This window comes from Pangasianodon hypophthalmus, chromosome 9 (assembly GCF_027358585.1).
Source record: "Pangasianodon hypophthalmus isolate fPanHyp1 chromosome 9, fPanHyp1.pri, whole genome shotgun sequence".
Taxonomy (NCBI): domain Eukaryota; kingdom Metazoa; phylum Chordata; class Actinopteri; order Siluriformes; family Pangasiidae; genus Pangasianodon; species Pangasianodon hypophthalmus.
This window is the reverse complement of record NC_069718.1, coordinates 3740503-3763513: the sequence shown is the minus strand read 5'-3', so window position 1 is coordinate 3763513 and position 23011 is coordinate 3740503. Positions and strand designations below refer to the sequence as shown.

At 37.5% G+C, this 23011-nt stretch overlaps 1 protein-coding gene across 1 annotated transcript; it reads right to left on the bottom strand.

Moving 5' to 3' along the window:
* Nucleotides 1–8806: 8806 nt before the first annotated feature.
* LOC117598057 (uncharacterized) lies at nt 8807–22722 on the bottom strand. Its single transcript, XM_053236732.1, has 5 exons — nt 22701–22722; nt 13445–13753; nt 10248–10415; nt 9874–9929; nt 8807–9126 (listed from the first exon to the last, which is right to left on the bottom strand). The coding sequence occupies exons 1-5, from the start codon at nt 22720–22722 to the stop codon at nt 8998–9000; spliced, it is 684 nt and encodes a 227-aa protein (XP_053092707.1). The 3' UTR covers nt 8807–8997.
* Nucleotides 22723–23011: the final 289 nt, after the last annotated feature.

Genomic DNA, 23011 nt, shown 5'->3' with positions numbered 1-23011 from the left:
TTGATACCATGCTAATCTCCTTGATAGACTATAAAATGTTTTTGGCGTTAAGGGAACGGTCCTCTCCTGGTGACTTCTCTACGCATACTAAGGTAAAGTTTGGTGTTCGCAAGGTTCTGTTTTAGGCCCACTGCTCTTTCCTTTATATATGCTACCTCTGGGCAAAATTATCCGTAAGCATGGTATGAGCTTCCACTGTTATGCTGATGACACACAGTTGTATGTTTCAGCAAAGCCAGATGACAGACACCAGCTTAATAAAGTTGAGGAATGTGTAAAAGACATTAGAAACTGGATGCTTATTAACTTCCTTTTACTTAATTCTGACAAGACAGAAGTACTTGTACAACATGGACAACATGCAGCTAGAAGTAAGCATTCTGATTACATAATAACTCTGGATGGCCTTTCTGTTTCATCATGTGCAGCAGTAAAAGACTTTGGTGTGATTATTGACTCCACTCTTTCATTTGAAGCCCATGTAGTTAATATTACTAGGATAGCTTTCTTTCATCTCAGAAATATTGCTAAGATAAGAAATATAATGTCACTACATGATGCAGAAAAATTAGTTCATGCTTTTGTTACCTCTAGGTTGGATTATTGTAATGCCTTACTGTCATAAACAAGCTCCAGTTAGTCCAGAATGCAGCAGTGAGAGTCCTTACTAGAACCAGAAGATATGACCACATCATCCCTATCTTATCCACACTGCATTGGCTCCCAATCAAATTTCACATTGATTATAAAATACTACTATTGACCTATAAAGCACTAAATGGTCTCGCACCACAGTACCTGAGCCAACTTTTGGTCTTTTATGATCCGCCACACCTACTTAGATCAAAAGGTGCAGGCTATTTGTTGGTACCTCGAATAGTGCAGGCTACAGCAGGGGTAGAGCTTTCGCTTACAAAGCCCCACAGTTATGGAACAGCCTTCCGAGTAGTGGTCGGGGCTCAGAAACTAGTTTTGTACTCTTAAAACTAGCAGTTTTGCACTCAGTTCTTCATCAGTGGACAGTTGATAACTTCAAAAAAAACAGACTTCATGTGAAAACTGTGATGAATTTTATGGTTGCACAATTGCACTATTTGTCCATTTAGTACACAATTATAGAAGGGAATGATTTATAATCACACTATCGGGTGTCAACCAGATGAGGATGGGTTCCCTTTTGAGTCTGGTTCCTCTCAAGGTTTCTTCCTCATATCATCTCAGGGAGTTTTTCCTCACCACCGTCGCCTCTGGCTCACTCACTAGGGATAAATTCACATATTTACAATATATTTTTTGAATCCATTTATTTCCGTAAAGCTGCTTTGTGACAATATCCATTGTTAAAAGCACTATACAAATAAAATTGAATTGAATTGAATGGTATCAAGGACTGTCAAATATCAGTGAAAATAAAGAAACATGAATGAGAAAACTTTTCTCCTTCCCATGATCTTCATTAAATTGACACGGTGCAGCTTCCTGTGGAGCATGTGACTTCTGCAATATTTTAAATAATTCATAGGGGTGAATGTGTTCAGATAACAGGGTTGAGTGAAAGAAGTAAAATGTACATTAATTCACACAATGAGTTAAAAGAATATGATTTTTGAAGTATTTTAATGATTATATTTCAGTAGTTATAGTGTACTAGGACAGGTAAAAAGCTGTAGATTTTATTATTTAGCTGAAACATGCATATAGTTTGTTATGAAGTTCACTTTACCAGTGTTTAAAATGTATTTTAAAATGAATTTACATACATAATTGTAAATTACGAAAGAAACAAATTGTGGAATCAGGCATGAGAGTCATCTCCACATTGCCCTGGGACAACCCTTCAGTCTAAAACAACATGTCATTTACACCTTATCCACTAACAGATCTAATGCAAGAGTAAGGGAAAAGGTGGAATAACAGTTTACTTATATAGTTATACAAAGTGCTAAACTGCTGAAATAATTAATGAGGCTGGGTATGTAAGTGCTTTCTATAAATAATCAGAATAGTGATGTTAGCAGCTTCTTGGACATTTTATGTGAACAGGAAGTATGGGCTTGTGGCTTCAGTGGCTAAACTGAAACTCAAGGCGTAAAAACAGAAGCGTTTTGACTTCACTAATTCACTGGAGGATCTGTGTGAGAAATACATGTAAATAAATGTAAACAATGTATAAATAGAATAAAATAATAGTATAACTAGAAAACAAATTAAATAGATTAAAATAGAAAACAGAATCGAATAAAAATAATATGAATAAACTATTAATGTATAGATGTAAACTATGAATAACTGTTATGAGCCACTAAGACTGACACTAAGCATGCATAGTGTTCTCTAAAAGTATTAGCACAATATATCTGAAGATGAAGACATCTGAAGCATACTGTCAGGCCAACTCCGATGGTGAACTCAGTTTCCCAGAGTGCACCGTGGCTTACAGACATGGCCACCCTGGACTATACTTCCCAGAACTCTTGACTTCTGATAACAGTCACCTGTCACCAATCACACAAACACATGAAAGAGACTCTCACACTACACGCATCATGAAGTAACGCTCAGGGTTTGCACTGCTGAAGTTACCAAGCCTTTAATTCTGTTACTGTTATTCTGGTTGAGATAGTGATTGTCTCTTGGTTTTCATATTTTGGATTTGCCCCAATTATGCTGTTTGCTGATCGCCTGATCGTTCTCTGTTTTCGACTTTGCCTCATGATTTGGATTTGTCTGCCAGTCTTTCAATAAATACTAACTGCACTTGCATCCAGCTCAGTATCACTCTACCTGACACATACACATACACATTGCACAATATCAACTACTGTTTTGGGTATTTGTTTGTTTGTTTTAAATAACAAGGAGATTTGTGTTTGTCTGAAACCTGCACCATCTTATCCAGTGCTTCTTTTTTTGAAGGCAGGTCTGAAGAGAGACCCCAGCACACCTCATAGGCCTGTGCCATACAGAGGGGTGAATTTCTGCAGCACAGATGGCCTGCTCTAATGTTAGCAGCAGAATAGCCAGTGCGAGACATGGTGAAATCATGCAAGTTCTCACTATGTGTTCACACACAGTACTGTGGCAGCACACATCTATGCAAAGTGCTACTTCCGTTGGCAGGCTGAATGCAATTTCTCATGATTTATCATGTTTGCCAAGCCGTGCAACACGGAACAACCCAAGTGCATCCTAAATTAAAGTGGTTGATAATTTCCTACACTGTGACATAGGTAACTCTGTGGACACAGGTACCATGTGGTGCCACAACCATCTTAAAATGGGCTGTCAGAGCTAGCATAGAGCCTTCCACAGGCCACTGCAAACTGACAGGGCACAACCAGACTTCTCCATAGTGTGTTTGTCTCGGGTGTTCATTGAGGAGATCCTGGTGGAAAAGAGCTGTCCCTGTATTCTCTCTGTTTGGTTTTGTGTGTAAAGTAGTTTTTAAGTGTTCTCTGTCAGTCCTGGAATTTGAACTCACAACCTTCTGTCCACCCATATCTTTCTGTCCTCATGGCTTTAGTATGTTCAGTAGCTAAAAGAGCTGTCTTAATGTTTCTCCAGTAAAAAAACTGATGAGTCAGTTGAAATATGAATCCTAGTGTACTAGTCTACAGTAATGAGTTTGTTTTTAACTCTCCAGTAGTAATTGAACCCCTGGAAGCTCCACCACCTTCTCCCATCTCACATTAGCTTGAAAAATTATTCTAATCTGATCTATCTAAAAGATTTCATTTAAATTATTTAATTTTAAAAAATAGTTGAGGCACATAATGATTAGTTATCATGATGGCAGTCTTTTGCAGAATTCTGAGAACACTTCTTGCCCAGTTGTGTGTTATTTCATTTAGTTATTTAGTTCAGGCCATGTGGTTATTAACACAACCCACAGATGCGGAACGAAAATAGCTGTGCTGTTAAAATGGCCTTCCTTAGTACCAGAGAAATGTTTTGTTCTTTTTTTTATATATATTTCAGAGTATGAGTTCATACTAAGCCATATCAGAACTTTCAGACGAAGGTCTTATGCTTTCCTGAGTTATTCTAAGACTCTAGTATTAACGCTCTGTTAGGTTTAGGTGGAGGATTTATTGTGTGAACATATACAGAATGTTGAATATATGAAAAGAGGGCACACAGAAGTATACGTACGAGGTACACACAGAAGGCACTTTTGTACATCAGAGTGTTGTATACTTAGACCGTGTTCCAAACCACATTCTACTGTAATAAATAGTGTTTCAGTACATCACTGACACACTCATTGTATATGTGTAGCTCTTAGTGATATTGCTTTTAGTTTAAATGTAATACATCACAGATTCATACCAGCTCATGCTGACCTTGAGGACACTTCTATAAGCAACTTGCATAAACATTCATTAAAGGTCTTTTTGACAGAGTTGGGCTAGTATATATCTGAACTTGATTTCTAAAATCAATAATGATGGACTAGAGAGTGCTATTTTAAGTCAACTCAGTTTATTTGTGTATATTTTTACTTATACATTAACATCAAGTGCACAAGATGGGCATTACATCAATTATTAATTTAACTTTGGAGTATTCCATGAGTTTTAACAGGTATGTTACTCTTATACTGCAATGTCTTTTGTTACAACACGTTTCTCACTGCTGTTTTATCTCCACCAGAATCCCACAGTGAAGGAGACTGGGCTTATATAGGCCTTATGAGTACTATGCATTAACATTGAAATATTTTTTTTTAATTTATTTTTACATAAATAAATAAATAATTAGATGATTCTTGTAATATTTATGCATTAATTCCAAATATTTAGTCCAAAACAGTTCATTTTAAAGAATTCATTGTCAACTAAATAATCTATTTTTAACAAATTAAGAAAAGAACCAAAGGGAACAACAGAGTTTTAATTGTGCTGTAATAACAGATTTATGACACCTTGTGCTGGTCAGTGTCTCCGAGGCTGTGAGGCGACTGTTGCATAGGTCACACTGTCCGAATCTGATGCTGCGTTTTTCTAAGCAGAAAATTTAAATTTTTTAGCCAAAAGAGAAAAATAACTAAAAATAAAGAGATTAAATAGGGCAACAACAGCATGTAAAATCTAACACTTAGAAATAATTTTTGTGGTACTGAAAATTAGAAAGTAACCAACTGTTACTTCACTGCTGTTTGCTCTCCTGTACTGTTGCATTAGAAACTGTTCTGCAGCTCACCTCTGTTAGTTAAGATGTGACATGTGACATGAGAAACGTTCTCATGCAAACTTTATTATTACTTGCTATACATAAAATCATTTTCCTAGAATAGAGAGAAAAGGTTCTTACTTTCCTAAACTTTTCTAGTGTCTACATCATAAATAATTAAGTTATAACCCCCACCCCCCAGAAGCACGTGTCTGGTGGTTATCCATAACCCCACATATCCAGAAATTTACTGTGCTTATGCTTGAAAAAAATATTCTAATCTGATCTATCTAAAAGATTTCATTTAAATTATTTAATTTTAAAAATAGTTGAGGCACATAATGATTAGTTATCATGATGGCAGTCTTTTGCAGAATTCTGAGAACACTTCTTGCCCAGTTGTGTGTTATATCCTGTTCAGGCCATGTGGTTATTAACACAACCCACAGATGCAGAACGAAAATAGCTGTGCTGTTAAAATGGCCTTCCTTAGTACCAGAGAAATGTTTTGTTCTTTTTTTTATATATATTTCAGAGTATGAGTTCATACTAAGCCATATCAGAACTTTCAGACGCAGGTCTTATGCTTTCCTGAGTTATTCTAAGACTCTAGTATTAACGCTCTGTTAGGTTTAGGTGGAGGATTTATTGTGTGAACATATACAGAATGTTGAATATATGAAAAGAGGGCACACAGAAGTATATGTACGAGGTACATACAGAAGGCACTTTTGTACATCAGAGTGTTGTATACTTAGACCGTGTTCCAAACCACATTCTACTGTAATAAATAGTGTTTCAGTACATCACTGACACACTCATTGTATATGTGTAGCTCTTAGTGATATTGCTTTTAGTTTAAATGTAATACATCACAGATTCATACCAGCTCATGCTGACCTTGAGGACACTTCTATAAGCAACTTGCATAAACATTCATTAAAGGTCTTTTTGACAGAGTTGGGCTAGTATATATCTGAACTTGATTTCTATAATCAATAATGATGGACTAGAGAGTGCTATTTTAAGTCAACTCAGTTTATTTGTGTATATTTTTACTTATACATTAACATCAAGTGCACAAGATGGGCATTACATCAATTATTAATTTAACTTTGGAGTATTCCATGAGTTTTAACAGGTATGTTACTCTTATACTGCAATGTCTTTTGTTACAACACGTTTCTCACTGCTGTTTTATCTCCACCAGAATCCCACAGTGAAGGAGACTGGGCTTATATAGGCCTTATGAGTACTATGCATTAACATTGAAATATTTTTTTTTAATTTATTTTTACATAAATAAATAAATAATTAGATGATTCTTGTAATATTTATGCATTAATTCCAAATATTTAGTCCAAAACAGTTCATTTTAAAGAATTCATTGTCAACTAAATAATCTATTTTTAACAAATTAAGAAAAGAACCAAAGGGAACAACACAGTTTTAATTGTGATGTAATAACAGATTTATGACACCTTGTGCTGGTCAGTGTCTCCGAGGCTGTGAGGCGACTGTTGCATAGGTCACACTGTCCGAATCTGATGCTGCGTTTTTCTAAGCAGAAAATTTAAATTTTTTAGCCAAAAGAGAAAAATAACTAAAAATAAAGAGATTAAATAGGGCAAAAACAGCATGTAAAATCTAACACTTAGAAATAATTTTTGTGGTACTGAAAATTAGAAAGTAACCAACTGTTACTTCACTGCTGTTTGCTCTCCTGTACTGTTGCATTAGAAACTGTTCTGCAGCTCACCTCTGTTAGTTAAGATGTGACATGTGACATGAGAAACGTTCTCATGCAAACTTTATTATTACTTGCTATACATAAAATCATTTTCCTAGAATAGAGAGAAAAGGTTCTTACTTTCCTAAACTTTTCTAGTGTCTACATCATAAATAATTAAGTTATAACCCCCACCCCCCAGAAGCACGTGTCTGGTGGTTATCCATAACCCCACATATCCAGAAATTTACTGTGCTTATGCTTGAAAAAAATATTCTAATCTGATCTATCTAAAAGATTTCATTTAAATTATTTAATTTTAAAAATAGTTGAGGCACATAATGATTAGTTATCATGATGGCAGTCTTTTGCAGAATTCTGAGAACACTTCTTGCCCAGTTGTGTGTTATTTCCTGTTCAGGCCATGTGGTTATTAACACAACCCACAGATGCAGAACGAAAATAGCTGTGCTGTTAAAATGGCCTTCCTTAGTACCAGAGAAATGTTTTGTTCTTTTTTTTATATATATTTCAGAGTATGAGTTCATACTAAGCCATATCAGAACTTTCAGACGCAGGTCTTATGCTTTCCTGAGTTATTCTAAGACTCTAGTATTAACGCTCTGTTAGGTTTAGGTGGAGGATTTATTGTGTGAACATATACAGAATGTTGAATATATGAAAACAGGGCACACAGAAGTATACGTACGAGGTACACACAGAAGGCACTTTTGTACATCAGAGTGTTGTATACTTAGACCGTGTTCCAAACCACATTCTACTGTAATAAATAGTGTTTCAGTACATCACTGACACACTCATTGTATATGTGTAGCTCTTAGTGATATTGCTTTTAGTTTAAATGTAATACATCACAGATTCATACCAGCTCATGCTGACCTTGAGGACACTTCTATAAGCAACTTGCATAAACATTCATTAAAGGTCTTTTTGACAGAGTTGGGCTAGTATATATCTGAACTTGATTTCTATAATCAATAATGATGGACTAGTGACTAATCAGTACATCTGATTAATTGCACATTATGATTTAGTGCTTGCTAATATTATGAACAGCAGCTACGCTAATCCCTTTCTACTTGTTTCCCTTCTTCTACCCATCCAGAGGCACATAGAGATTGTGCCAGCTCCAGTAGACGAGGCCAACCCTATGAGGATCCTGAGGCATCCAGAGATGGACCTGCTCCAGCTGGTTTCTGCCTCGTGAGGATTTCTGCCAACCCTATGTGGACTTTGAGGAAGACAACAACCTCCAAATCAATATACACATAAAACTCTACATGACTATACGTAAATACAGAAAGGACATTGTTCATATCACACTCAATGTCACCCAAATGAGGATGGTTCCCTTTTGAGTCTGGTTCCTCTCAAGGTTTCTTCTTCATATCATCTAAGGGAGTTTTTCCTTGCCACAGTCGCCTCAGGCTTGCTGACTAGGGATAATTCTGTCTAACATCTAGGACTTTGCATGTTTTTGTTTCTGTTTGCATGCTTTTTGTTTCTTATGTTCTGTAAAGCTGCTTTGAGACAATGTTCATTGTTAAAAGCGCTATACAAATAAAATTGAATTGAATTGAATTGAATAGAGAGTGCTATTTGAAGTCAATTCAGTTTATTTGTGCATTTTTACATATACATTAATATCAAGTGTATAACATGGGCATTACATCAATTATTAATTTAACTTTGGAGTATTCCATAGGTTATTAACATAGACAAAGCCATCAGTAACTCTTATACTGCAATGTCTTTTGTTACAGCACGTTTCTCACTGCTGTTTTATCTCCACCAGAATCCCACAGTGAAGGAGACTGGGCTTATATAGGCGTTATGAGTACTATGCATTAACATTGAAATATTTTTTTAAAATTTATTTTTACATAAATAAATAAATAAATAAATAGACGATTCTTGTAATATTTATGCATTAATTCCAAATATTTAGTCCAAAACAGTTCATTTTAAAGAATTCAGCTAAATAATCTATTTTTTAACAAATTAAGAAAAGAACCAAAGGGAACAACAGAGTTTTAATTGTGCTGTAATAACAGATTTATGACACCTTGTGCTGGTCAGTGTCTCCGAGGCTGTGAGGCGACTGTTGCATAGGTCACACCGTCCGAATCTGATGCTGCGTTTTTCTGAGCAGCTGCTCTGGACCTACTTTTGAGTTGGACACTGGCATAATGCACATTTTCTTCCTGTAGATAGAGAGGAAGGGCCATCTCATTACACCATGAAACTTAAAATAATATAACAGCTAAAAATACATATGCAAACTGTGGGTGGAATACCCCAACAAGTGAAAATCGACACACAGCTGAATCCCTAAATATACAAAGTTGTACAGATATACATGTATATTGAGTATATTTTTTATTTTAGGGTTCTGTTTTGTAAAGGTAGTGTGTACTGTGTCATGACCTGAACTGTCCTGTGTGTCCTGTGTAGTGAGCATAAAAAGTGAAGCCATTTATGATTTATTAAAATTCAGTTATATATTTATTTACTTTTTATTTCAATTATTTTTAAAATGTGGTTAATGCTATACAAGTGTACGGTGTAGCTGATGCTGATGTGCACTCTGTCCTTGGCACCATAACATTATAAGCTCTTTAATATTCAATTACAGTAGCATGCTAAATCTATAGTTTGAATGCATTTTAAAAGGAAATTTTAAAACCTGGTAAATTGCTACAGCATGACTACATTTGCACATCAGACCATGGCAGGCACATATTTAACACTAACCTATTTTTCCAATGAGATGCATAGCTTCTTCTGTTTCTTAAAATCTTTTGGAAAGGTAATGGCAACTTTAAATCTAAAGACAATATGATTAACATTTCCTTTCATTTTACTCTAAATTGTATTACCAGTATTACAAATATTGATATTATGGAAACAGTAATGAATAAAACTGTAATAACATAATATGTCTCTGGTACCTTTTCAGTGGCGTCTGTGGTGTTACTGCAGCAACTGCATGAAAATTCGGACTTTCCTGAGAGGGAAAAGAAAATTTGTATTTAAAAAATAGAATACATACAAAAGAAATTAAACTAAGACATTAAGATGATAACAAACTTTAGGCTATTTTTATTGGTTCATATTTCAGTGTTAGTTTATGTAGTTTACCTAACATACAGTTCTGTGGGTTTGAGATTAAATTAGCAGATTATTTTGAACAGAGAAAATATAATTCTTAATATATAAACACAACAGGTAGGGCATTCGAAGGACTAATATTTTTTAAATAGCTATTTTACAGGTTATTGAAAAATGATGCCCAATAATAGATGATATGGATAAATAACTGCACCTTTGAGCCTGCAGCAGAACATATAGAAGCAGATGAGGTTTATTAGGACAGAGACACACAGACACACACACACTGTAATCCAGAGCTCTGATCCTGACTGCTGGGTATCTAGAGGCGCAGACGAGTTACCAGTCTCATGATGTTGGTCAGTCTCACAATGTTGGTCTTCTGAAATACAGAAACACAGAGTGACACAGATATCAGTAGAGTGCAGAGAAAAACCTTTTCTGTACAATTCAAAATGAACAATTTGATTAGGCCATCACTGACACTGTGTGTAAAGGTTAAAAACAGACTGTCATATAACATTTATCCATTTTCTCTTTCAGCAGTTTCATCTCACAAGACTTCTATTAGTTTCAACCACCAAGCACTCCTGTTTCCTGGCACTCCAACGGATGTGCCTTAACGCTACAGCCTTTGCGCAAACAACAACTATCTTGCACTTAATTCTGGTCACTTGGTCGATCAAACTGTAAAATTATTGGAACTTTGGTAAAATAAGCAGAATAACATTACACACAATGATTCAGTTGTTTAAAAAAAAAAGTTAAACAGTAACTCGTTTTTAAGTAATAGTCATTTTTTATTAAAACATTTGTTTACATTATTATTATTTATATTAAATCAAAGCAATTTCTTTTTTCACTTGTACCACATTTTCAATTTGCTCTCAATTTTCAGGAACTTTTGCCTTTAACCATGCCCTGTGTCTTTGAGGTATAAATATGAGGTCATACTTGTGTTATCAATCACTAATGGGAAAGCCAAAGGAATCTGAACGCAGAAGAGACATGGTCACTAATCTGCACAATTCTGGTAACACATAGCAAAACACACAAATAGTTTGTTTCAAAAGTCTGAAATAATTAAAAAGGACACAAGAAAACCATTCCTCAACCTTCTGGGAAGATGGAGGTATCGAAGAAGCCCTTCCTAAGAGATACGCACAAAATGCAACAGAATAGAAGGAGCTTGAAATGTCCATGGAGGAGTTTAGCAGATGTGCTATGAGTGTTTCCAGCCTTGTTAGACATTACATTAAATATTAATTCATTAATATTAAGTATTAATTGTACGAGTGCTAATAATTTTTAAATCAGTGTTTTGCAGAAAAAAAATTATACTACTTAAGACAACCCATTTTATTACTATATATTGCCTTAAAATATAACTACATAGTGTTTAAACAGAGTGTTTATAAATATCACTTTTCGGGAAGTGAGACATGCTATTTAAGGCACGTTTATATCTTCAGACTGACCTTATCATTGTTCATTATACCACTGTACAGTTGCACGAAAAAGTTTGTGAACCCTCTGGAGTTACCAGGCTTTTTGCATTGGTTATTCATAAACACTGATCTGATCTTCATCTGTGTCACAGTTACAGACAAATACAATCTGACTAAACTAATAACACACAAACTGGAGAACTTTTCAGGTCTTTAATGAGCATGTTGAGTTATCATTCACAGTGCAGCATGGAAAAAGTAAGTGAACCCTTGAATTTGTAGATCCTCCTTTAGCAGCAACAACCTTCAACAAATGTTTCCTGTAGCTGTTTATAAGACTGGCACAGTGATGAGGAGGAATTTTGGGGCATTCATCGCTAATAAACTGTTTCAGTTCATCTTTTTTTTTTTTGACTGTCTTGATTGAACCGTCCTTTTCAGGTCACGCCACAGCATCTCAATTCGGTTAAGGTCAGGACTCTGACTTGACCATTCCAAAACAACTTTTCTTCTTTTTCAGTATTTTTTTAGACAGCAGTGTTTTTCCTTCATGGTGTCCTTCCATTAACACCGTTCTTGTTCAGTGTTTTCCTGATATTACACACATGACCAAGACTTCTGCAGATTGGAGAGTTTTCTGCAGGTCTTTTGCTGTAGGTTCTTTTCCATGTCTTTCAGGATTGCTCATTGTGCTCTTGGTGTGATCTTTGCAGGACGTCCAGTCTCAGGGAGAGTAGCAACAGTCCAGAATTTCCTCCATTTGTAAACAGTCTTATCATCAGATTGATGAACTCCCAGGTCTTTAGAAATGCTTTTCAGCCTTTTCCAGCTTTGTGCATTTCTATAATGAGTCTCGTAAGGTCCTGTGAATGTTGAGGGATCGAGGCAGGGTTCACACTAAACACCGGTTCTTGAGAAGAACAGATTTGTCAGTAGTTAGACTTTGTGTGTCTTTATTTAAAGGGTAAAGCACCTGTACAACCCACACGTCCAATCTCATCTCCTCAGTTATTAGCACAAAGATTCACTTACTTCTTCCAGCCTACACTGTGAATGATTACTCCATATGCTCCATAAACACCTGAAAGCTACTACTGTATGAATATTATTAGTTTAGTCAAATTGCGTTTGTCTATAGATGAAGTTAAGACCACGTCTTATGAGTAATCAATGCAAAAACCCTGGTAATTCCAAACTTTGGCTTTCACAAACATTGGCTTTCTCTACACGTGACAATAAACTAGAGTTAGAGGTGATTGGTAAAATGAAAATGATGAAAATTAAGTTCTATGATGTTACACTAAACAAACATATGAATCTGCTCACATTCAGCCAAATGCTACAAAACTGATAGGACGCCGCTTCACAGTGAAGGTGGATAATGACCCTAAACATACTGCGAAAACAACTCAAGACTTTTTGAAGGCAAAAAAATGGAATATTCTTCAATTGCCAAGTCAGTCAACCCAATAGAGCATGGTTTTCACTTACTGAAGACAAGACTGAAGGCAGAAAGACCCACAAACAAGCAGCAACTGAAGGTGGCTGCAGTGAAGGACTGGCAAAGCATCTCCAGGGAGGAAACTTTGAATTTGAGTTTTGAGAACATGAGCTCCAGACTTCAGGCAGTCATTGACTGCAAAGGATTTTCATCCAAGTATTAAAATTATGGTTATATTTACAATTGTGTCACTTTGTCCAAATACCTTTGAGCCCTTGAAAATGGAGGTACTTTGTTGAAAATGGCTGTAATTCCTAAATGGTAAATGCCATATTTTTGTGGAACCTCTTAAAATAAAGCTGAAAGTCTACACTTCGATCACATCTTGATTGTTTTATTTCAAATCCATTGTGGTGGAGTATAAAGGCAAAATCACAAAAACTCCAACATTGTCCAAATACTACGGACCTGACTGTACATAAAGACCACATCAGTTAGATTAAATAAAGTATTGTTACTGACCTGTAAAGTTCAGTCTGATGAGTTTCCCAAACTGAATATGTTTCGCGTCATTTCGACCTCCGCAGTAATAAAATCCCAGATCTGTCTCTCTAACTCCAATAATCACTAAACTGACTGAACTGCTGCTTTCTGTTACAACAAAGTGACTCTCATTCATATTATAAATGAGGTCAAAGGTTTTTGTCACTCTCCCTTTTTCAGCAGATATCAGCAGCTTCACCTCCTCAGATCTCAGTCGATACCATGATATCTCAGAATAATTAGTGATGTTACAGAGCAGGGTGATGTTCTCTCCATCCTGGACAGATAAATGATCAGTTGAAAGGATCTGTAGGAGACACGTTGTGAAGGAACCTGAAAGAACAACAGCACATAAAGAGAACAGATACATCAATCAGTGAGTTCACATTTAGCGACTGCTTCAGTTCAGTGTTAACTCATACATCACAATATTTGGTTTTAAACTGTTACACTGACATTAAAAACTGCTTTTAGATACCTTTCTGATATAAAAAAAACTGATATATGATGGCATACTGTCCCTAGATATACAAGACAAATAATTTCAGTAAAGTCCTGAATACCACTCAATCTAATATGTTATTTATAATATATTCCTGTCTTATATTTTGCATATATAAACTCACCAAACAGCAGCAGTAGTGTAAAAAGATCCAGGAGATTGGCCATTTCTTGCTGAGATGCTACAGTGGCCTACAAGGTGGTGATGCTTTTTCAAATTGACTTACTTAAGTCAAAACCTCTCTGTTCCTATGGTGTGTCTTTAGTTCCTGTTTAGCTGCTAGCTCCTACATCCTGTTTTGTAAAGTGTCCAGTAAGCAGCTGATCACTAGTCCTATTTTAATTCTCAGAAAGCACATACAGACCCAGCCTCTTTCGCACATTAATAATTATCACTTTACATAACTAGAATTTTTTTTTTTAATATCAACAAATTAATCTTTTTGCTGACTCTTGCAGCACAGTTGGGACAGAACAGTCATGTGAACAGAGAGGTATAAGGTGTAAAAGACATTAGCACTGGTATTTAAAGTTAATATGGAAAAAAGACTGATGGAAAAATAGTGCAAGGCTAACAGTAAAGCTTTGTGGGACACTGACACACAATGGCTCTGTTTACATGCAAAGAAGTTCAGCAATGTGAATGAATGTAACAGTCACCGTCTGTCACAGTTATGTTCATGCTCATGTTATGTTCATACTAGCCACTAGGGGGACACATGTAGATCACCCTGTATTAAATAAAAACAGGAAGTAGTAGAGTAAGTGCTAGGTTCTGTTTGAAGCTGCCTCATGGTTGCCTGTGCCCTACATCCTAATCCTGTTTGAGAAACCTTTATGTTTCCAGCTCAAACCTCAAACCTCTTGATCAAGTACTGTGGCTACCTCTTTGTGTTTATGGACAATTGCCTTACTATATTGCTGAAGCAACTCCTTTGGTGTATTTGGAGTTAAACCTTCATGCTGACCAGACATCCAAGTTTAGGACATCATCATCAGCCTTCATAACTCTGCTCATCTACAGATAGGACTGGTTTCCTTTATTTTATGAACTGTTTATGATCTCAACCTGCAGTGGACTGTTCTGGCCATTTCAATTCCTCTCACACACACACGTATTTATGCTCCTGGCAAACTTGTTGAGTTGTATGTATGTATATATTTGTAAATGACTTGCAATGTCTGGGGTTTGTGTCTGACAAAATGTGAAAAATGTTTAAAAACATGCTGAAAGAAACACCATTTTTGTTTGCACATGAATTTATTTGTTGGTAGAACTCTTTCACATTAGATCAATTCTGGTATTTGCAAAGAAGGTGATTTCCCCCCGTTTTATTTCTGGTAGCTCGACCAGTGCAAAGTAACTGGGACGGTTATAGATTGGCGCCCAACATGGGGCCCTTTTGCAAATTGAGTGTGAAAAGTCTATGCTGTTTATTGAATAATTGTATCCTGTTTAATGTGTGTATTGTTTTGTAGAAATGTCGATATCATCACGTGGTGCAGAGGATGAGTATGAACCCCCTACTGATTTCACTGCTGGACCTTTTGTTACTCCACCATTAAAAGATCTCATAAACACTTTCAGTGAACTTTACCTCAACTCAGATAATGACAACGACTCTGATGCTTAACTCGACATTCCTCTTCCTCCTCCTCCTCCAGATGACATAATTTCTGATTCCCGTCCTGTAGAGCAATTGGTTCATGACCTGACTGAGCGAGTCACAACTCTAGCAGGTGATGTACAAGCTTGCCTACAACAGTTAAATCAATGCTGTTCACAAACTGAGATTACCAAGCTAGAAGTAAAATTGAATTACAAAATAGAAAGAGAATGTGAGAGAGTTAAGAAAAGCCTTGAGTTAAGCATTCAAGATTTGGGAAAGTCAATGGTCGACTGTCTGAAGAGGAGGGATGCACAAATTGATGCTAAGCTTAAAAGTCATGCCCCCGTCATGTCCACTCCAGTTTCTCCTCCATTGTTTACTCCAGCCTAACCTGCAAGATCTCATCAAATTCCTATCTTACCAGACGCTTTGCTTACCACTACCGAGCCCTTTGTCTAAGGTGGAAGAAGGAGATGACGGAGAAAGAGATTGTTCAAGCCATTTTGAAAAATTGCAACCCCCGACTTGCAAGTCTATTGAGAGGGACTATGAAGGAGGTGAGTGAGTTGATGAGAATTGGCACACAGATCGAGAGAGACTTTGAAGAAGCAAAGAAATACTGGAGCCAGGTCAATGCTGACACACAGAAGCGGAAATCCCCAAGTGAACGAGACCCTCATCCTAAGTCAAATCCTTCATTGACATGCATTCTACAACCCATATCAAGTTTGTCCAATTTAAAAATTCTCACCCTGCCCCTACTGATCAGAGGAAGATACTTTCAAGCCATGGTCGATGCAGGAAGCTTGCTAACTCTGATACAAGAATCATGTTGGAGACAGCTGAGACGAAGTGAACAGTTAAGTTCAAGTCGCGGCCAAACTTTCAGGCAAGCAAATGGTCAAGTGTTACCTGCTATAGGAGTTTGGCACTGTGAATGTGATCTGCAAAAAAGAAAGTATGACTTAAACTTATTTGTCATAGATCAAAGATAATGATCTCATCTGTTGTATTAGGTATGGATTTCCTGGTAACAACTCGAATTAATTTGTAAATTTGTAAAATTTTTGCAACGCTCAGTATACTTTACCTGCCGCTTCTATCTACCAAAAAGAAACATTTTCATTCTTGTCCCCTCCTGCTACCAATGCACTGTTGTCTCTCTTCCTTGCTTTACCCATTCTAGAAGAATCACCAGAAACCCAGCAAGCTATTCATCAACTGGTCACAAATGCTGACACATCCCCCATATACCAGTCACAACTTCATAAATTACTCCAAGATTGGCCTACTGTCAGCATGAGTGAAATTGGACACACCAGTGTAGTCAAGCATCATATCATCACCACAAATGAGGTACCTGTCCATAAGAGAGCCTACCGTGTATCTCAAGAGAAACAAGACTTCACTGACCAAGAGATCAGGACAATGCTGGATAAGAAAATTATCCGACCTTCGTCGGATAAATCCAAAGACGTATCTGGACGGATATCCCATGCCACAGATACATGATATCCTCGAGTCTGTGCATGGTGCTGCAGTCTTCAGTACCCTCGACCTGAAGAGTGGGTATTGGCAAGTTGAGATGGAACCCGAAAGCATCCATAAAACTGCTTTTGTAACACAGTCAGGGCTATATGAATTCCTTCGTCTACCTTTCGGCCTCAAAAACTCTGCAGCCTCATTTCAACATCTCATGGAATTGGTGTTAACGGATTTGAAAGGAAAAATTTGTTTTGTGTACATTGATGACATTGTTGTGTACTCTAAGACTGAGAAGGAGCACTTTAACCACCTGAGAGAAGTGTTGCAATGTTTGAACAAGGCAGGTCTAACCTTGAACCTTCAAAAATGCAATCTGATGCAAAAGTCTTTAAAGTTTCTTGGACACATGATTTCAGCTGAGGGAATAAAGACAGACCAAGACAATGTTGACTCTGTTGCCAACTTTCCTGTACCTAAGTCGCTGAAAGAAGTACAACGATTTCTAGGCTTGGCAGGATGGTACCAGAGATTTATCCCTAAATTCTCAGAGAAAGCTGCATCACTACATGCCCTAAAAAAGAAAGGAGCTACTTGGATGTGGACCGAGGAATGCCAGAATTCTTTTGAGTTGATTAAGAGTGAGTTGATCAACGTGCCAATTTTAATTGCCCCTGACCTGAGTAAACCTTTCAAAGTTCAGACTGACGCAAGTGACTTGGGTTAGGCCAGCTCCTATACCAAAGATACTGAAGGAGTGGAACATGTCGTCGCCTATGCTTCACGTCTTTTACAAGGAGCTGAAAAATCGTACTCTGTTTCGGAAAAGAAATGCTGTGCTGTGGTATGGGCAATAGAAAAATGGAGACCTTACCTGGAGGGACGACCATTTGAAGTGATCACCTATCATGCCGCTCTTACCTGGGTCTTCAACCATCCGAAACCCTCATCGCAATTGATACGCTGGGGTATCCGTCTCCAAGAGTTTGAATTCACTGTCAAGTACAGAAAAGGACAATGTAATATTGTTCCAGACACACTATCCTGTATTTTCCCTGAATCTTCATCACTCCACATATTCACTCTTCTAAAACCAAAGGATTCTTCAACTGCCTTTGCAACCTTTCCGATAGAATGGTCAGACATCGCCAAAGCCCAACAAGAAGATGCAGAAATCCAAGGACTCATTGCTGAAGTTCACTCAACCGCTATTCCCAATCCCAATCGTATCCACTATGTTATGAAGAATGGTTTTCTCTTCAGAAGCATACCTCGAGGACAGGAAGGAGCAAAACTTCAACTTGTCATTCCAACCTCTCTGAGAGCTGACTTTTTGAAATATGCTCACGACAACCCATTAAGTGGACATCTCGGCAGGATCAAGACATTGTTGAGGCTGGTGGACATATGCTATTGGCCAACGATATGTTCTGATGTATGGAAGCATTGCAAGGAATGCCAGGTATGTCAGAAGTACAAACCAACCGTTGCGAAGTTAGCTGGCTATATGCAGTTGACACCGATAGTGGAACCTGGGCATATGCTGGGGATTGACCTCATGGGACCATTCCCTAAAAGTCAGAAACAGAACGAACATCTCAAAATGGGTTTGCCAAAGCTCCACAAATTGCACACATCCTGGTTGAAGAAATTTTCACAAGATGGGGGACTCCCATGTACCTGGTATCTGACCGAGGAACACAATTCACTTCTCAGCTCATCACTCTAGTCTGCAAGCAGTGGAATGTCATCCAAAAAATTGCCACTACTGGCCACCCCCAAACCAACCTAACTGAACGAAATAATCGAACGCTCAAGACAATGATCGCCTCCTACGTGCAAGACCATCATCACCATTGGGACAAGTGGTTAGCAGAGTTCAGGTTTGCTATCAACACAGCATGGCAAGTGAGTACTGGATTTACCCCAACTGAAGTCACGCTTGGTCGTAAATTGAAGGGTCCTCTGGAAAGAGCCATCCCAAAGCCATCTGACCCAGATAGCCCAGCCTACCCTATCCTGTAAAAGTCAAAAGAGCTATTCCAAACTGTGCAAAGGAATGTTGAGCGAGCCCAGAGCAAACAACGCTAATATTACAACTTACGAAGACGACAAATTCACTTCCAAGTTGGAGATTTGGTGTGGGTTCGTATGCATCCTCTGTCACGTGCTGATGAAGGTTTTATGGCTAAACTTGCAGCCAAATGGAAACGTCCTGCCAAAGTGGTTAAGTGTCTTGGTCCTGTTAATTACTCTGTATCTTTCATTGATCAGCCTGAACATGTAGATTCTTTTCATGTACAGAATTTAAAACCTTATTTTGGCACTGTAGAAAAAGTACTCAAATGAGGGGACGGATATGTAACATTCACCGTCTGTCACAGTTATGTTCATGCTCATGTTATGTTCATACTAGCCACTAGGGGGACACATGTAGATCACCCTGTATTAAATAAAAACAGGAAGTAGTAGAGTAAGTGCTAGGTTCTGTTTGAAGCTGCCTCATGGTTGCCTGTGCCCTACATCCTAATCCTGTTTGAGAAACCTTTATGTTTCCAGCTCAAACCTCAAACCTCTTGATCAAGTACTGTGGCTACCTCTTTGTGTTTATGGACAATTGCCTTACTATATTGCTGAAGCAACTCCTTTGGTGTATTTGGAGTGAAACCTCCATGCCGACCAGACATCCAAGTTTAGGACATCATCATCAGCCTTCATAACTCTGCTCATCTACAGATAGGACTGGTTTCCTTTATTTTATGAACTGTTTATGATCTCAACCTGCAGTGGACTGTTCTGGCCATTTCAATTCCTCTCACACACACACGTATTTATGCTCCTGGCAAACTTGTTGAGTTGTATGTATGTATATATTTGTAAATGACTTGCAATGTCTGGGGTTTGTGTCTGACAAAATGTGAAAAATGTTTAAAAACATGCTGAAAGAAACACCATTTTTTTTTTGCGTATGAATTTATTTGTTGGTAGAACTCTTTCACATCAGATCAATTCTGGTATTTGCAAAGAAGGTGATTTCCCCCCGTTTTATTTCTGGTAGCTCGACCAGTGCAAAGTAACTGGGACGGTTATAATCTGCAGATTCCAAATGAACAGTTTATACTGTAGCAACAAGGTCTGTTTTTTGGTATTATTGTACATATAATACCAAAAAAACAGCCAGCATATTCGTAACCCTTGTAGGAATTCTGCTTGTGATTTGCACTTATTGTACAATCACACAGAGTATGCATATGACCAGTGGTGTCGCTGTATCACTGGGGCTTCAGTGGAGCCCAGCTCTGAATAAATTTTGCCCTGGAAAAAGCAGTAGTTATTTTTAATTTTCATACTGTTTATGCTTTTACCACTCAAAGAAAAAAGTTCACTGAATTTCCACATGAACAAATTGAGTTGCATTAACACAGTTTGACACAGATTGTTTTTGTACAGCCAACATGATTTGATCATCAAAAAAAAGGCATGAAATGCAATAACAGCAGGAGGATAAACACTGGCAGTTTTGTTTCAAGATGGGGTATTTTTATTACTGATGAAGCTGGACATGGAATTAGCGATGTTGCTCATGAACAGGTTTGTAAACGCAATCTGTATAACCCTACGTTCACACTAGCGAGCGACAAGTCACTAGTGATGCTTGTTGTTTGTCTCTTGTGGGCGCAGAGTAAGTGCTATGGTTGGGTGTGTACTGTCTGTACTGTCTGTCCAGCTCTGATGAGAAATAGCCATGGCCAAAATCTAGCCTAAGCACACAATTTACTACAGGATATGATTTATTTGTCTTTAAAATTTACTTAAACTGAAGTGTAATATTTTAATAAAGTGAAAATGTGTGAAAAAGCAGTTGTCTGATGTACATTACATGTCAGGTGTATCTGTATTAGCTATTAGCAGCAAAAATTTTACTAACTACAAACACTCTCCAGACATCAGTGATCTTTGCTATTTTTTCCCCCAAGCTTTATGTTTCTTTGTTTTGGTGAGTCATGCAGTTGGTTTATATTTTAAGACTAAAATGGCACATAGTAGCTGTTTCCGGTAGGGTTGTAATAAGCAGGGTGTGGTTTACTCACTGCGTGATTGGTGAGTGTATATATCTTGGGGCATGGGGTGCTGCCCGGTGTGCGCCATAGCTTGGGGACCGCCCATTTCCAGTCATAGCTCCCACTGCATTGACGGTATGTCCTGCTTGGCTACTTGCACTTGCATTTACATTTACATTTGTGGCATTTGGCAGACGCCCTTATCCAGAGCGACTTAGTGCTTTGAAGTCTATCAAAAATACATTCTGATACTGGCTCGCTAGGTCACAAACTAGGAATACCATCAGTCTTGGTTAATGCTAACTGGAATAGTTTATGCTCTTGATTTGCATTTCTTTCTAAGTCAACAGTTTCTGTTTTGCAGAATTCCAACCATAGCGGCAAAGTGACGGTAGGTGAATGGGTCATCTAATGTTAATGTAGTGCACTGTAAAATGTTTTTCTCTTCTTTCAGGTAGAGTTGCCCATATTTGAAGATTGGTCTTCCAGATAATTAATCGGGATTGCAGGGCAGTATCCAGTGGTGCTGCTGTTTTGCTCCGCATTGTGTTGCTGCGTGCTGTTTTGCTCTGTTTGCTTCCGGTGCGATGCGAACTGCACTACCTCGTGTGGCTTTCTGTCCGATGTGGGTTGTGTTGTGCCGCGTGTGTGACATTGCCCTGCGTCATTTCACGTGGATTTGGTAGACTTTGATTCTTTCTTTCTGATGATTTTCTGTGACCCTATGTCTAGGCTTGTAAACCCGTCTTCTAATATTGTAATTGAGTCCTATAAGTGAGGGTTTCTGTGAAAGTCGGGTCACCTGGCTGGTTTGCTACTTTTATTGAAATTAATTGTGTATGGGTTTCTTCTTTTTTTTGTGGGGTTAACCAATGCTTTATTGATTTTCTTGTGTTTTTGAATATTGTTGGTTTGTATTTTTGGTGTATGATATATTTTTTCTCTTTTTGTCCTGTGTGTTTTAGGAGTCGAGCCCCCAGAGCAGGCCTCAGGCTGTCCTTCCTGTATGGTGGTGGTGTTTCCGTCACGGCGTGCTGTGTGGTTGTGCATGATTTCACTGGTGTGCTGTGTGAGTGAACTGTGTTTTGGTTGAGATACAGATTCTTATATAAAATCAAGGAGGTTGAAGTTGGTTTATCTGCCCTGGGTTGACTTTGACCCCTTGTCTTGTGTGGTCTGTGTGTTCTATAATTGTGAATGTGGGACCATGATATTTGGGGGATAGTCCCCTCTATTTTAATGGTATTATTGTGCGTGATTTCGTGTCTTGGTTATTTTAATTAACTGAATAATTGTTTTTATTTTTTATTTTTTTTTTTTTTTTTTTTATTTTTTTTTTTATTTTTTATTTTTTATTTTTTTTTTTTTACATTGTTAAAGTTTCATACCTCTGCATACATTCTTCTGTTTCCTACCCTGGAGCTACAAATCTGTGTCCCTTTAGATAGTGTAATGATTGTTCCCTGTTAGGTAGAGTTTGGTGTAGTTGGTGCAATTGTCTTACTAAATTTGTATTTCTGGTTAGCCTGTTACACCATAATCTGGTGTGATTAGTTTTAGCCAATCACTAGAGCCAATCACTGGTTAGACTGCTTCGCCACATTTGTAATGTCTCTATACACATTTAATGAGCGGTTGTGTATGAAAGGACAAGAAACTTTTTTTTTTTTTTTTTTAATGCGCCCCCCCACTGTGAGAGTGAATGAAAAGTGCTGTGCCATGTATGCCATATGATTGGTCCAATTGTTATGATGCAGTAAAGTGACAAATCCAATCTAATTTGCATAAAGTTGATATCAATTCAACAGGCATGTTGCTTTCTATATAATGTTAGATAACTATGTAGCTATATGACGCTAATAGTTTTCAGCTGAAGAATCTCTGAACTTGTT